Source organism: Melanaphis sacchari, unplaced genomic scaffold, assembly GCF_002803265.2.
Source record: "Melanaphis sacchari strain LSU unplaced genomic scaffold, SCAv2.0 Contig0_pilon_pilon, whole genome shotgun sequence".
NCBI classification, from domain to species: Eukaryota; Metazoa; Arthropoda; class Insecta; order Hemiptera; family Aphididae; genus Melanaphis; species Melanaphis sacchari.
The window spans coordinates 1,515,508-1,530,131 of record NW_020270366.1 but is presented as its reverse complement, the minus strand read 5'-3'; the positions used below and the strand labels follow the sequence as shown (position 1 = coordinate 1,530,131).

General features: G+C 28.4%; 2 protein-coding genes across 3 annotated transcripts; one reads left to right on the top strand and one right to left on the bottom strand.

Moving 5' to 3' along the window:
* Positions 1 to 632: 632 nt before the first annotated feature.
* LOC112595336 (ubiquitin recognition factor in ER-associated degradation protein 1-like) lies at positions 633 to 3,460 on the bottom strand. Of its 2 annotated transcripts, XM_025340493.1 has the most exons (5): positions 3,244 to 3,460; positions 3,057 to 3,171; positions 2,843 to 2,997; positions 1,807 to 2,364; positions 633 to 748 (listed from the first exon to the last, which is right to left on the bottom strand). In XM_025340493.1, exons 1-5 carry the CDS (start codon positions 3,244 to 3,246, stop codon positions 677 to 679), a joined length of 903 nt encoding a protein of 300 aa, XP_025196278.1. In that variant the 5' UTR covers positions 3,247 to 3,460; the 3' UTR covers positions 633 to 676. The 2 variants fall into 2 exon arrangements, with proteins under 2 accessions (XP_025196278.1, XP_025196286.1); XM_025340501.1 differs by lacking the exon at positions 3,244 to 3,460 and having other exon boundaries at positions 2,843 to 3,004; positions 3,057 to 3,143.
* Positions 3,461 to 7,362: 3,902 nt separating this feature from the next.
* On the top strand, positions 7,363 to 12,916 carry LOC112594808 (DNA polymerase V-like). Its single transcript, XM_025339816.1, has 17 exons — positions 7,363 to 7,604; positions 7,666 to 7,869; positions 8,158 to 8,340; positions 8,421 to 8,642; positions 8,711 to 9,122; positions 9,187 to 9,352; positions 9,420 to 9,541; positions 9,621 to 9,766; positions 10,025 to 10,198; positions 10,290 to 10,490; positions 10,549 to 10,851; positions 10,919 to 11,058; positions 11,117 to 11,364; positions 11,445 to 11,607; positions 11,675 to 11,918; positions 11,978 to 12,213; positions 12,283 to 12,916. The coding sequence occupies exons 1-17, from the start codon at positions 7,488 to 7,490 to the stop codon at positions 12,407 to 12,409; spliced, it is 3,408 nt and encodes a 1,135-aa protein (XP_025195601.1). The 5' UTR covers positions 7,363 to 7,487; the 3' UTR covers positions 12,410 to 12,916.
* The last annotated feature ends 1,708 nt before the right edge of the window (positions 12,917 to 14,624 follow it).

The following is a 14,624-nucleotide window of genomic DNA, read 5'->3' as shown; positions in this document are numbered from 1 at the left end:
GCCCATGGGTATTTTTGTTCATATACTTCATATTATTTAATAGAAGTATTGGTGTACACGCGATGCGTGATGTTATTTTTATCGATAAATTTCTCAGAACAATTCATATCTATCAGTAGGTAAGGGTATATGGGTTATTACTTATTGCCCTTATTGGTAGTTGCCAGTTGGAAACCCGCGGGTCGCCGTGCTCCCGTACGGTGCAGCACAATACGTATTGGCTGTGAATAATTATAATTGTTAATTACTCCACTAAAATGCAACATTTTTGAAAATCCTTTCTTATTGCGAGGTGAAAATATGAGAAGAATCTCTATTCCAAATTTCAAGTTCGTACATTGCGTAGTTTCTGAGTTACAGCGATCAGTAACGAAGTGGTATTTGGATTTTATAAGTATAGATTATTGTATATTTTATTATTTTTGTTTCTATAACCTTTAGTGAAATTCTTATTTACAATAGGAATATTATGCTAAATGCTTTAATTTAAAAATCAATGGTTGAATTTTTAATTGTAAGAAATACTTATTCTTAATTATAAATTAATAATCATCAAGTTAAAACCAGTCAACAATAAATATAGAATTGTCATAAAAAAATAAAAAGTACACTATTTAAAATCTAAATGCTTTTATATTAAACAAATATGTACACGTTTTATAACAAATTTATATTATTATTTTTTTGTTTTTTTTTTTAGTACTGATCCAGATCCAGCAAATGGCTTAAATTCATCTTGATTTTCATTCTGAAATGTGAAATATTAATTTAGTTAATGTAATTTGTATTATACAATTTTTCAAAAATAAATTAAATAGTAAATTAATTTATTTTAATAGTAAGAAATGCCTATAAATTTAACATACAAATATTTTTGTTTATATACTCAGTTTTATAAAATAGTAGTAGTTAGTCAGGGTCTGATTTCTAATTAGTATGTTTAAACATCATATCCATATTTAGATAAGTTGTCAAGGGTGCTCTTATGGAGGGGAAGGCAAGGATGGGACATGTCCCTCCCCTGGAAAATGTTGAAAAATTGTTTACATAAGATCTACAATGAGTGAAGATAGACTTGATGGATTATGCATGATAAACGTACATAAGAAAAAAAATTGATGAAAAAACGAATGAATACATAGAACAAGTAATAAATATATTTAGTGTTAAAAAAAGAAATTTACAATTTTTATTTGTAAATTAATATTTTAATAAATTTATGTTAGTAATCAAACGAAGATTCAATAAATAACTTTTATGGTTGATTGGTTAAATAATTATTATTTTATAATTTTCCAGTTTGATATATAAAATATAATAGTATAATGTTAAATTGTAAACCCCTTCCTATCTTAAGGACATAATTAAAATGTTGTCCCTCCTTTAGAATTTTTCTATGGGTGCCCTTGTAAGTTGTCATAAGTGGTAGTGTCATTAGTAACATGCTGACATAAATTATGTATTTAAGTAAAATGTATACATTAAAATACCAATCTGACATAAAACAAATTGTTGAATATAGGTATAACAAAACCTCACTAATCAAACTTGTATAGGACTATGGGTTGTTAGATTGAGAGGTTTGTTAAATTATTGAGGGCTTGACCAAAAAATAAAACAACTTAGCATCAATACAAAAATGTATGTATGTATATTTAATTTATAATTTATAAAATGTGACAGTAATATTGTATGATTTTTTCATATATATATGAGAAAGAAGAAGGGAAAAGATAGTGCAGGTTTACTAAGGTTATCAAACTAACAAAATCTTACTGTATTAATATATTGATATATAGTAATTACCTCTTTGTCATTAATAACAGGACGGATGTTCCTTAAGAACTGTATAGTTCCTAAGGTATAATTATAATCTGGAATACCTCTTTGGTATGCTGCTTTAACTTGATTCAGCGAATCATCAGCATTTTCTTTCTTTTTTTTACCATCTAATCTATTGCCTGAACCTTTAAAAGCCATGAAACCAGTTGGTTCTGGCATTAAATCAGCAGGATCAACCATCATCTCTTCTGTATCCATTTTTTTTTCATGCTTAGGCTCTTCATAACCAACTGGTGCAGCAAATTCAACATTCATATCACATTCAATAATACTAACAGCATTACCTGGTTTGGTTTCTAACACACACATCTCATAAATTTTTTGGTTGTACTTTATGGCTATTACATCACCAGTTGTCAGACAAGCAAAATTACGCAAGCAATTTTCTAAAACAGCCTTTGGGTTAGTAATATCTAAAAATTCAGAATTTTGAGGTTGAAACTTCGAAAAAGTGGCTACTTCTAATGAAACACTTTCAACTTGCACCATATCTCCTTCATCTAGTAACAGGTTTTTCATCATCTAAACAAAATACAAGTTGCGGATCACATGAGAGTTACAAAAATTGTAGAACAAATCTAATTTAAATTCTATACAAATAAAAAATTTAAATGTCTTGCTATACTAAAAATATCTTGTAAATAATAGTAATCTCAATTTAAAACAATTTTTAATGATCATGTACAATTTAGAAAAATATTTTATCACAAACTACTCATTTTATAGTGGGGTCATTTTAAATTATAATTACTTAATTACCTAATTAATTAATTTATATAATAATACTGCAATATATATAATATGTAAATAAATAATAAATTATCATATAGTTTTTATAATTTTAAATTTTGAGTGTTCACTAAGATTATCTTTATTTGAACTATATAGAGTAAATAAAACACTCATGCATTGCTAGAAGATTTAACAAGAACTTATGAAAAATTAACAGAAGATTTCGACTTAAGCCTATTAATTATTATAATATGAAATATAATAATACCCAGTAAGGAATATATATTTTTTCTTCATCTGCAATAAACTCCAATACACCACAGTGTGTTTGTCTGTTAGTTCTTTTATTAGAAAGTTTGAACAACATTGGATAATTGATATTTAACCGAGTCAAAGTGTCCAGAGCGGATGGAGGCATTATAACTGAAACCTTTATGTTAAAAAAAAAATAGTAAACAAAAATGGAATAAAGTGGTTTTTACTTTTTCCACCACGTTCAACATCTTCTCGTTCACTGCCCGGAAGCATTGATACTGACCAACATCTATATGACGTGTTGAACGGTCGAAGTATATCATTGAATAAACTCAGAGAAAACTGAAATATAGTTAATCAGTTTAAACGAAGTTCTGAGCTCAAACAGTGACAAATAATTAACTGTTTCATTACCATTGTATTTTCAAAGGTGATTATTATGGACTTATTGCTACTGATTTCCAACTGCAAGTGTAATTGTATAAGTATTAAGTAGTTATATACCTATTATAGAAAGTGATTAGTAAAATAAAAATACATGGATTAGTGTTTAGATGCTATTATAATTGTGAATGGTGGCGTATGACAATTGACAATACTACGATTACAACAATAATGTCAATAATAATTTTGAATTTTAATGCTAAGTCATAAAATGATAACAAAATGATAGTAACTATTGTTATCCAGATATTCTTGTACTAACTGATATCAGAGATATCTAATATTGCTAATATCTATTGTTCCACAACAAAATAGTTGTATCAAAGTCAATTTGTTCAAATTGAAATAATTGAATAATTATATGAATTAATTAATTAATAGTATATACATTTGATCATGCGATTATTTATATTAAGAAATGTAAAATGCTCTTGTTTCCATAAAAAATATTTCATTAAATATAAACTTATTCAAAAATTATTTCCTTCATTAATCATTTTATTCACCAACTATTTTTCTTAACTTATTTTGGAAGTATTGTATATTTTTTTCATAGACTTAATAATATAAAATAATGGACTGCACTTATCATATTTATAGTAGACATCAAGAGCGTATCTAAGAAGGGTCCAAGGGGTTTGGACTTTCTCCCTCAAACGAAATTCACATTGTTATTACAAATATTTAAAATAATTATTTGTTTTTAATACCAATTACCAGCATAAATGTTTTTATTCATAAATGAACTCTATTTTTTAAAATTGATTATTGACTGTTTTGCAACGGTGTAACTAGAGCTTTTAATGCCTATAGAAAAATAACCCAAAATAACCTAACCTAAGGCTCTTAGTTTTAAAAATTTGAAAGAAGGAAGTATGAAAGATATGCATCCACCCGCGAAATTTCGCCTTTAGAGTTAGGTATACATAATTAAAAACATGTTTAGTATACAGTTATTTTATTTAAATCTTTCTTTGATTTAAATAATTTAAATAAGGTAATAAAAATTGTTTAAATAGGTACCTATATAATTTTTAATTTTCACTTAAAATAATGACCGCCGATTGATCGATCAGTTTTCTGAAAATGTCTTCGTTAACCGATCAAAGCTTGATGGGTTGTGTATCTTTAAAAGAAACTTGCCCTATCAAATTATATAGTCTAGAGGAGCAAACGTTGACGCCAGCACCTTCCACACAGCCGATGGAGGTCATCGGCTGTATAGAAATCGAGTTCAGCGCGCCAGTCAAACAATTATCCCAATGTCGGATATTGAAGCTCCTGCTGCCGGTTTCTGTGTGCCGGTCAAAACTCCGGCGGTCGGATATTAAGGACGATTACGGTGATTCTGCAGGTTTCGAAACAACGATGGCACCCGCCGAGCACACGATCGAGGAAGATAAACTGGAGATAGACGCCGGTTCCTATCGGCCCTCCGGAGAGGTTTCCGAAGAATCTTTAAGGCCATGTGTTGTGGTTGTACGTCGGCACGTCGCTACGCGATCAAGATGAGGATTAAAAGCGCTGAGGAGAAGTCTAGCTAGACAAACTTGAGGATAGGTAGACATAAGAAAGGGAAAAAAAACGAAAGCGCACGATCGTGAAAGCGGTATGTTAAATCACATTTTTCGTGGTTGTATCTTTCAAGCGGATGTGTTGTGGTGGATATCCGTTGCGGTGCAGGACGACATTTTTGTCGAAACCATCTGCAGACCGGCTGGTCGACTTCGGTCACCGGCGTGATGGACGCGAGGATGCAGCAGTGCAGCAGTGGCGCAAATTCGGGTGGGTAAACGATGGAGGAACGGTTGTCCGTGACACCGTGTTCTATAATTTATAAAGCTGTAGCACAGTTGACGCTGAGACTGGTTGTGAACACGTCTTGCCACACGTTACAGCCGTTGCACTCTATTGAGTCTATTGCAAAATGCAAGTGCACTAGCATTAGCCCAAATCTCCGTCATTGTCCACCGCCACGGCACCACCATATAAGTGCATATTGTCATCGTACAAGTCGTTCTTGTAGTCTGCCGACTCTGCCGCAGTCGCGCCAACACCGCGACTCGCGAGTCAGTAACGGTCGTTGCGCGCTTGCGACCCTACGTGTCCGACACTCCGCTCGATTGCCCTAGACCGTTTTACGGTAACGTGAATATAGATAAATACTGACCAGTTCTATTCTCACGAACACCATCGGTTCTCTTTCCTCCATTTTTGTATCCACCTATCCTGTTATAGTTTTTTAGTATTTTTATTATTGTGTTTGGGTAGTTTATGGCGTTTATGCTTTATATGACAAATACTTTTGTCATACATATTATAATATAAATAAAATGTTTTGTGTACACAAAAATATAAAATTGTTTTTCATGTGATCATTTATTAAACATATATATTGCATGCATTATTGTTTGAGCGGAAATAGTTTATAGATAAACGTAGAAAGTAGATACATGCAAATTTACGTAGCTCAAAACAAAAAATTAAAAAATAATAATACCTAGGTGTAATTATTTCTTACAACATTTTTAACGGAACATGGTAAGTATGATTATTTAGAAATTATTTAAAAATATAAACATAAATTTCACATTATTTGTATTTATTGTGCAAGCCGGTTTTGAAAATGGCTTATACAAATTAAACTTAAATGAGTATCAGTAAGTGTGATTTAATATGTATTTATTGACTACTACAACAAGCATGCCTTTATTTATTTGGAGTTTACTGAGTCGGGGAGTCTTAAGAAACAAAAACAAACGAAAGCGTATAGATATTTACAATTGTAAAAAGTTAGAACTTAGGAAAAAAATAGTTTAGTCGGCTCGATGGGATTTTTTTAGGTAATAAAGGTCAATGCGATCGTTTTATGTATCTTATGATTTATCATGGTCTTTGGACTTTGGTAAAGCTAGTATGCTTTGTTTGAATTATTAAAAGATATTTATCGAACTGTAAATGTACATACATGGAGTTTCATTGTAATGTAACATGTAACATGATAATATATATTATATAAACATGACTAAATAGATTTAGTCATGTTAAATGAATATATAATCGAATAACATAGGAATGAACGTTCGATTTTTAAACCACATTTGAACACTGTAAAATAATATTTTTCTATAAAAGATCTACTATCTGAATTTTTAATAAAAGGTCAATTATCCTTAAGACTACTATGACCATTTTCAATTATGAACCGTTTAAAATGAAACGATTTTTTAAAAATGTCGTTTATATATCTTCGCTCCACGATATAATATAATAATATCGCCTACGTCTACGTCGACAGGCTAACATAAAATTATCTATAAATATAATCGTGAACAATCATTAAATTTATTTCATTATGAAGTAATTTAATTTTACAAAAATATAATTTTTTACCAAAGATAATTGTAATTTTAAATTTTGTTAAGAGGTGATTTTTTTTTATGGGCTCTCTAAAATCACAGGGCAGTGGCCCTTCATGCCACCCTATCGGTACACCACGGCTGTTTTGTGTCATAAATCATAATCATATAGTGTCTTATGAAAATATTATCATAGCGTCTAATAATAGATCGACATTTGACAACGACCTCTATGATCCTATCATTCCTATTAATGCCGATCGGCAACAACAATAATATTATATTATTTATGTAAATTAAAACTATTATTTTACTATTATACCGTCACTCGCCAGAGCCCAGACTGTGACAAACACGTTTAATTTTTAACTAAATATTTTTTTTAATCTTATTTTTAAGTTTTAACCAAATGTTAAAACATAAATTAAGAAATATAGAATAATATACAATATATAGGGTGCCTCCCACGAAAATTTCTGGATACGACCATTTTATACCTTATACGTTTATAATTTGTAACTTATAAGATGTCTTACTATTATAATATCTATGGATATGGCTATATTATGGCATCAGAATTCAGCATTAACATTCAACATTCAACAATTTAATAAATAAATTCAAAGATACTGAAAACAACATTATCAAGCATTTTGTATTCTCCTTGGTCACGTTTTTTTGATAACGTAAGCGGCGATAAACAAATGATTATCACGTGTTTTCTTTATGTCTCTGTCAGACCTTCTTAGAACGAAATTTGAATCGTCACATGTAGATTTACATGTTCTATTCAATTCAAAACTACTAACTTGGAAATGAAATTGTTTTAACCGTTGTATTTAAACTGTTTTAACTATGGCTAGTAAATCTGTTTTAGATCTTTTCTCAAAAGTCATTAAAGCACCTCACAATGCCCAACCGAAATTATGTATGCAACTAGTGAAACATTTACAGCTCTTCAGTAACGAACCTGTAAGTTAAATTCTACTGAATAATAGTAAATTTGTTAAATATACATAATTATTGTTTCTAGTTGGACGAGCAGCGACAAAAAGAAGTATTTTATGTGTTAACAAGGTTGGTACGTGGATTAGGATCCTCTAAGACACAAGTTCGAACTGTTTACTATTCTATTTTGGTTGTTATTGTAAGCCATTTGAAAAACAAACCATGGTTCGATCTGGACAATTTCAAAAACATTGTAGATAAGGAGTTAACTAAATATGATTCAAAAGCTGTAAGTACCAGTCAATATATTGCCAGTGTTGTTAAGAAAATAGTAATATCTAAGACTTAAAATATAATTTAAGATAGTAAATAACTTTTGAATTTTTCAATAAAAGTTTGACTTGATAAAACAATATTCATGGAATATAACTACTTTTAAATAACTGTCTGATATCAGTTTTTAGTTAGTTTTTTTTTAATGCTAAACCTAACCATAAGACGTTTACTGAATGTATAATATATTTAACTGGAATATTGTTGTAATAAGTAAGTTTTAAAATGCTATTACATTTTACAGGAAGAAGGTGATGTCTTGTCTGGTAAAGTGTTATGTTATGGTGCTATGATACGTAGTGGAATATTTAGTGTTGGAGCAATGGATACCCAAAAAGCAATTATAGCTGAACTTTTAAGTAATATGAAAGCAAAATCGTATTTGCCCTTATTGACATACAAGTTTCTTACTGAAGGAATTGATTCAGTAAGTGATTTTTATTCTAGTTGTGTAAAAGAAAAAAATAACATTCATAGTTAGTAATTATACATCGTTTTATTTTTTAGTCCAATAATATTATGTTTTCGGAAATAATTTGGCCCTATTTAAAAAAGTACATTGGATTGCCTATTACAAAACAAACTTTAGATACATTGTATTGCATAATACAAGTGCATAGTCATTATCCAAAATTAATTGATGGTGCGTTTATTCCAAGAGTATTGGAGACTGCTACTGAACTATTGTGTAATGAATCAATGAATGATATTGCAAAGATTTTAGTATTTGTAAGTATTTTTTTTTTTTTTACATAATTTAAATATGTTGTTACTAAATATGTTGCTTTTGTATCTAGCATATTTCTTCTTTAGAAGTACTTGAGCACCCTGTATATGAACATTTTGCTATTGCATTAACATCTGCAAGTGATAGCGACTCACTTATTTCATCATTTTGGGGTGTTCTTCAGCCACATTTCACAGGCCCACATAATCGTTATCAACAAATGGCAGCTATGAAGCTATGCACAAATATTGTTAAGAATAGTTCTTTAGATAGTGTACATTCATTACTTTCTAATTGGTTTATGGATATGTTATTAAAATCATTTTCTCGTCCAAATGCTGATACACTTATATCTTATACTCGTTCAAGCATATCAGCTGTAATGGACCGAATTGGCTCATCTGCCACACCCAATATTGCATATAAAGTCCTACTGAAATTCATTCTACCTCCTGGAGATATGATGGTAGAAAAAATAACAGGTATTTTTTTAAAAATTTTTTAATCTTTTGCAAAATAAGTGTATACAAATGTGTGATTGTTTAGGCATTAAAATTGTTCAAAATTGTTTAATAAAAATGGACGAACAGCACATTAAGCTTTTGGCCAAACAATGCCATCAAGTTATACTTATGAAAAAAAAAGGAAACAATGAAAAGACACATTTCTGGAAGATTCAAGATCGTGGATACGCAGCTCAACTTCTTGCTAGGTACACATTTTAAAAGCAATGTGTATTATTATTTATAGCATTTTTATATACGTTACATATTTTTTAGACTATTAGGACTTCAGATTTGTACTGATGTTACATGGAAAATAGAACAATTAAAATTCATGTTGGAACATGCATTTTTTACAAATGCAACTGATAAATATCATATAAGTCATGAGTTAGCAGGTGAGTTTCTCTATTTATACTATGTATTAAATTATTAATAGTATTAATTAAATTTTGTTTAATCAACAAATCTTTGTAGCCATCATTAGAGACTCTTTTATGAAAGCACTCAGCCACAAACAACCAAATATGGAAACACTAAGAATAACCCTGTCTACACTTGTTCATCACACTGATGAATTGTTAAAAGACGGCCGTCAACTTCGATCTAAAACTTCAAAGGATGTATGTATTTACAGTTATAAATATTTAAAATAATGTTAGATATAATTTGTATTATTTATCTGACATGTATATAATAACAAATTTATATTCAGTTAAACCAATTTTATGTTGATAACTTTAAAGTTAAGAATATTATTTTTTCGTGTTATAGATTAATTCACTCTAATATTATAGCTTAGAATACTAAAGTGATTGATATCTAAATATTATAAATTTATTATTATTATTATTATTATTATTATTTTTTTTTTGTCATAGGATATGAGTAGTTGGAAAAAAATGATTAAAACAACTAAAGACATAGAAAAAAAATTAAAAAAATGTGAAACAAAATCTAAGGAGCAATCAATTCTTTTTGTTTTTCATACTTTGTTTCTGCAACTGGGAATATATTTGTTTGTTGAACCATCGGTGGCTATTGACACATTACAAGTAAGGCTAAATTAAGCAGTTTCAATATTTTAGTATGGTTATTTATATTATACTTTTTATTAAATTAAATATACAATTTTGATATTTTCAGGAGTTACAAAATTGTTATGAACACCACACTAATGATATCAAAAATGAAGAAAAAGATGAACTCAATTGGGTTGAAGTTGTAGTAGAGCTTATGTTATCATTATTAGCTAGAGAGTCTTATTTATTAAGACAATTAATTTCGCGTATATTTTCACATTTGTGTTCAGAATTAACACCTCAAGCTTCTCATCAAATTTTACAAGTAAATTATTCATCATTATTCATATTTTTTATATGCCTATTGAACGGTTTATGTTTAGGTTTTAAATCCTCAATATGATATTGCATCAAATTCAATGGATGATAGTGATGAAGAGTCCGAGAGTGATAAAGAAGATGATGATGATGATGACAATGATGATGATGATGAAGAAAACGATGATAACGAAACAAAAGTTAATGGCAATGGAATTAATGGTCACGGTTTTGATAATGAAGACGATGAAGAAACTGATGGCTCAGAAACTGATGAACAATCTAGTGATGAAGACCAAGACAATACTGAACAGTTAAAACTGGCTTTACACAAAGCTATGATGTCTGCTAATCAGCATTCAGATGATGTAACTATATTAGTTAAACATCAATAATTACCAAGTAAAATATTTTATGAATATTTCATTTTTTTAGGAATCTGTTGATATTGATGATATGACGGAAGAAGATGGTAAAATGATGGATGATTTACTATCAGAAGCATTTAAGAACTATAAAAAAAATTCAAACAAAAATCCTAAACACATCAAAGAAAAAATTAATTTTAGATTGAGGTACCTATTTATTTTGAAGGTTAAAAAGGATTTAATTTCAAATATTTAATTTATATAGGGTTATGGATTTGGTAGATATATATTTGGATAATAATCCATCTTTATGTCTCATATTGGATACTATTCCAACTTTGTTTGCATTATTGGAATATTGCATTAAGGATATTCAACAACGACCTTTGGAGACTCGAGTTCGGTCAGCATTAAAAAAAATCAGTCAGATCAAAAAAATCAATAATACAGATACTGTTGATGATGAATTAATCGCAATGGTCTTAAAAGTTTTAATAGATAAAGGTGTACGAAGTAAGTGTATATGAGAATCTTATAATTTATTCATATTTAATTTTTATATGAAATTAAAAACAATTTTCTATCTTTATTAGCTGCACCCGTGTTTTTGGATATTAGTACACACATAACACAATGCTGTACATTCCTTGTAAAATCATATGTTCATATAATTTCTGGATTGCCAGCAAAAAAACAAAAATCGTCTAAAGTAATCAGCATTTTGGAGGATTCACTTAAAGACTTCTTTACTAAAAGGTAATTATTGACCAACAATTTTTTGCTTAGCATAACTTAATTGATTTGTGTTGTATACTTAAAACAGAGACTGTTTGTTACCTGTGTCTTTATTTGAGTCGTTGCTGTCAAAAGTTTTATGGAAACGAAATGTTAATTTAATTGAGAGTATTGTGCCATACGCCTTTAATGACTCAGTTAGATGGTTCAGACGATCACAAGCTATATGTATGTTAGTATCATTTTATCAAAATACAAGACTTTTGGAACAATTAAAAGATGATACTCAACTTGATGAAATAGAAAAGAATTTGTCAGACCTTATCATAAAAGTATGATTCATTAGTATCATAATTATATATTTTTGTTAACAAAAAAATCTCAATTTTAGTTCTTTACTTCATTGGATGACAGTCAACCAGATGTGTCTGGACGTCAGAGGTACATAAATGAATTGTTGAACATTTTGTGTATAATTTGTGGTAACAAATTCTCACATCATTGTTGTGATTGGGTTCGACTTGTAGAGCTTTTAGAAAACTCTACTAGCAGATTCAATCAAGTAGGTCGTAAAAACTGGAATAAATTGCGACAAGCTGTTCAAAAAATTAATACTGCCAAGTTAAAGTAATTTTTAAATAAAATATTTATAAATTATGTTCTTAATTATTTATGTACTTTTTTTCTACATTGCAGTGTTAAAAATAACCTCTTGGATAACAGTTTCAGCTCAAAAAGTCCTACTGGGAAAACACCTGTTAAAAGAAAATCATTAGTTGTGTCAAACAAAAAAATTAAAAAAATTAAAAACATTAGCGATTAAAACAAAAAAAAAACTATTATTATTTACTATTATTAAAAAAAATAATAACCTATCTTACTTGATTCTTTTAGGAAATTTTATTATCTATTGAAAAACTCGAGGAAGTATTGTTGATTATAATTTTTTTAAATATGAAGTTCAATTGTTTGAATGTTATTGCATTGATAATTACTCTTAATTAATTTTCAACAACTTCATGACTTTAATTTATTTACAAAATGATCAAAGATATCAATTCAAACAATGTGCTTAATCGAATACAGTAATGTCTGTTACCATATGAAAAATAAGCAATAGTTGGTCAAGCTCATTTAAAGAACTGTTTCAGAATGTTCTTTAACCCAGTATGATAAATTAATTATGTAAAATACTAGTATTATTGTTCACTTGTTGTGTATTCATGTGGTGTACAGTGTACCAAAATGAATGATGTATCTAAAATTTACTAAATTTATACTACATTTTATTTGATAATGATGTACCTATATCTAACATTGTCTATTTTATATTTAAAACAATTTTTTACACTGAATTCATTGTTATTATTAAAACTGTTGTGCAGTTGTGTATTAAGTGAGAGTTTATGGTATCAAATCAATTTTTATTTTTTTTTTCAACATATTTTACTCTAAATGTAAAATTATATACGAGTTGACTGTAAACTTATTAGAATTTTTTAGTGATGAAAACAAAATATCTTATAATTATTTATTATTTCAATTCTCAAATGGTATTAATTAGTAATTAATTATTAGGTGATAATCATAAAATATCCAGAGAACTACATCATTTTGACCTTTTATCTTATACCTTGTGTGAGTGTATTGAATTTTGTCATATTTCTGAATTGTAAGTTACTAATATTAGAAAGTATGGATGTGTAGCTTCTTTCGCGTTTTTCATTAAATTTTTATTATTTTTATTGTGTTGTATAGGTACCCACTACAATAAATATTCCCAAAAGTACCTATTTAATACTTGAACCATTTATTTCTGATAGTTATACTAATAGGTGAAATAATTGTTTTAGACATGGTGATACCAAGGTTTTTATCAATATCGTCCACTTGAGTGAAAAATATTGTAATACCAAAGTATACAAGTAGAAGATCACTTTAAAAATACAGTTAAATGTATCAAACAACATTTCAGTGTTTAACCAGTAGGTAATCTCTTTAGTTTCTAATTTTATATAGCTGCTGCAATGATGGTGATTGCCGATTGACAACGTGTAGGAGGTGCGTTTGTAATTGGTTGCACAGAGTAACGTCGGGCTCAATTGTATCGCCATCACAGATATGTTATTATGTTGATGATTGACATTGAACTATAATATCGATTAATTATTAAACATTAGAAACTGGAATTCTTGGCTTTCCAAAATTTTCGAAAGTTGAATTTTAAAAGGTTTGTATCGATGCCTCAGTAATTTTATCATTGGCTGTAATATTTTGCATAAAATATTTATAAGTATAGGTATTTACAATAAATAAATATTGTGAAAATCGAGTGAATTATTCAATGTTTTCTTTGAAACTACTGAAAACTGTGAGATGGGTATGGATGTTTTATAAATAACATTATATAGGCGTTGGTAATAGTAACAACAAATTTTTAATTATTTATTAATTTAATTTACAAACGCCTACTTGGGTAGAGTTTAATAACTATGTCATAAAAAACATCACTTGGTGATACATGCTGAAAGATCATTTCCTCTTAGAATCGTTTTTTGTATACAATGGTCAATGACATATTATTGAATTAAAATTTAATAGGCATGTATAATATTATAGACATTAAATTGGTAGGTACTCATTTACCCACTTTTTTTAAATTTATAATTAAACAACTTATGAAACGTTTTGCATTACATTTTCAAGTATTCTGTATTTCTACTCAGCGAATAATTGTTAATCGACATTTTTAGAAAAACTTCAAAATATTGAGAATTCATCCGATTTATAAATAGCTCTAAATAAGTCGAAATATATTTTAAATTTTATATTAAATAGAAAATGATAGTATAAACATTTGGTGAAATTTCCGTTTTTTTAGTTGCACCAAAAATATAAAATTGATTTTGTCGAAATTTAAGTTAACGTAAAAACTACTGTTTTTCATTTTTGTTTTTTTTTTGTTTTCTGAGTTAAAGAAAAGTATAACGAATTTTTTATTTTGACCTGTCTAAAGTACAAACTAGATCTAATTTTCT

Excerpts from the sequence above, each read along its gene's own strand:
- LOC112595336 (XM_025340493.1), bottom strand. Across the intron at positions 2,998-3,056 it reads TGTTGAACGTGGTGGAAAAA|TTATAATGCCTCCATCCGCT; the intron begins GTAAAAACCACT and ends TAAAGGTTTCAG. Across the intron at positions 2,365-2,842 it reads AAATATATATTCCTTACTGG|ATGATGAAAAACCTGTTACT; the intron begins GTATTATTATAT and ends TATTTTGTTTAG.
- LOC112594808 (XM_025339816.1), top strand. The coding sequence starts at position 7,488 with ATGGCTAGTAAATCTGTTTTAGATCTTTTCTCAAAAGTCATTAAAGCA. Across the intron at positions 8,643-8,710 it reads TTGCAAAGATTTTAGTATTT|CATATTTCTTCTTTAGAAGT; the intron begins GTAAGTATTTTT and ends TTTTGTATCTAG. Across the intron at positions 11,608-11,674 it reads AAAGACTTCTTTACTAAAAG|AGACTGTTTGTTACCTGTGT; the intron begins GTAATTATTGAC and ends TACTTAAAACAG.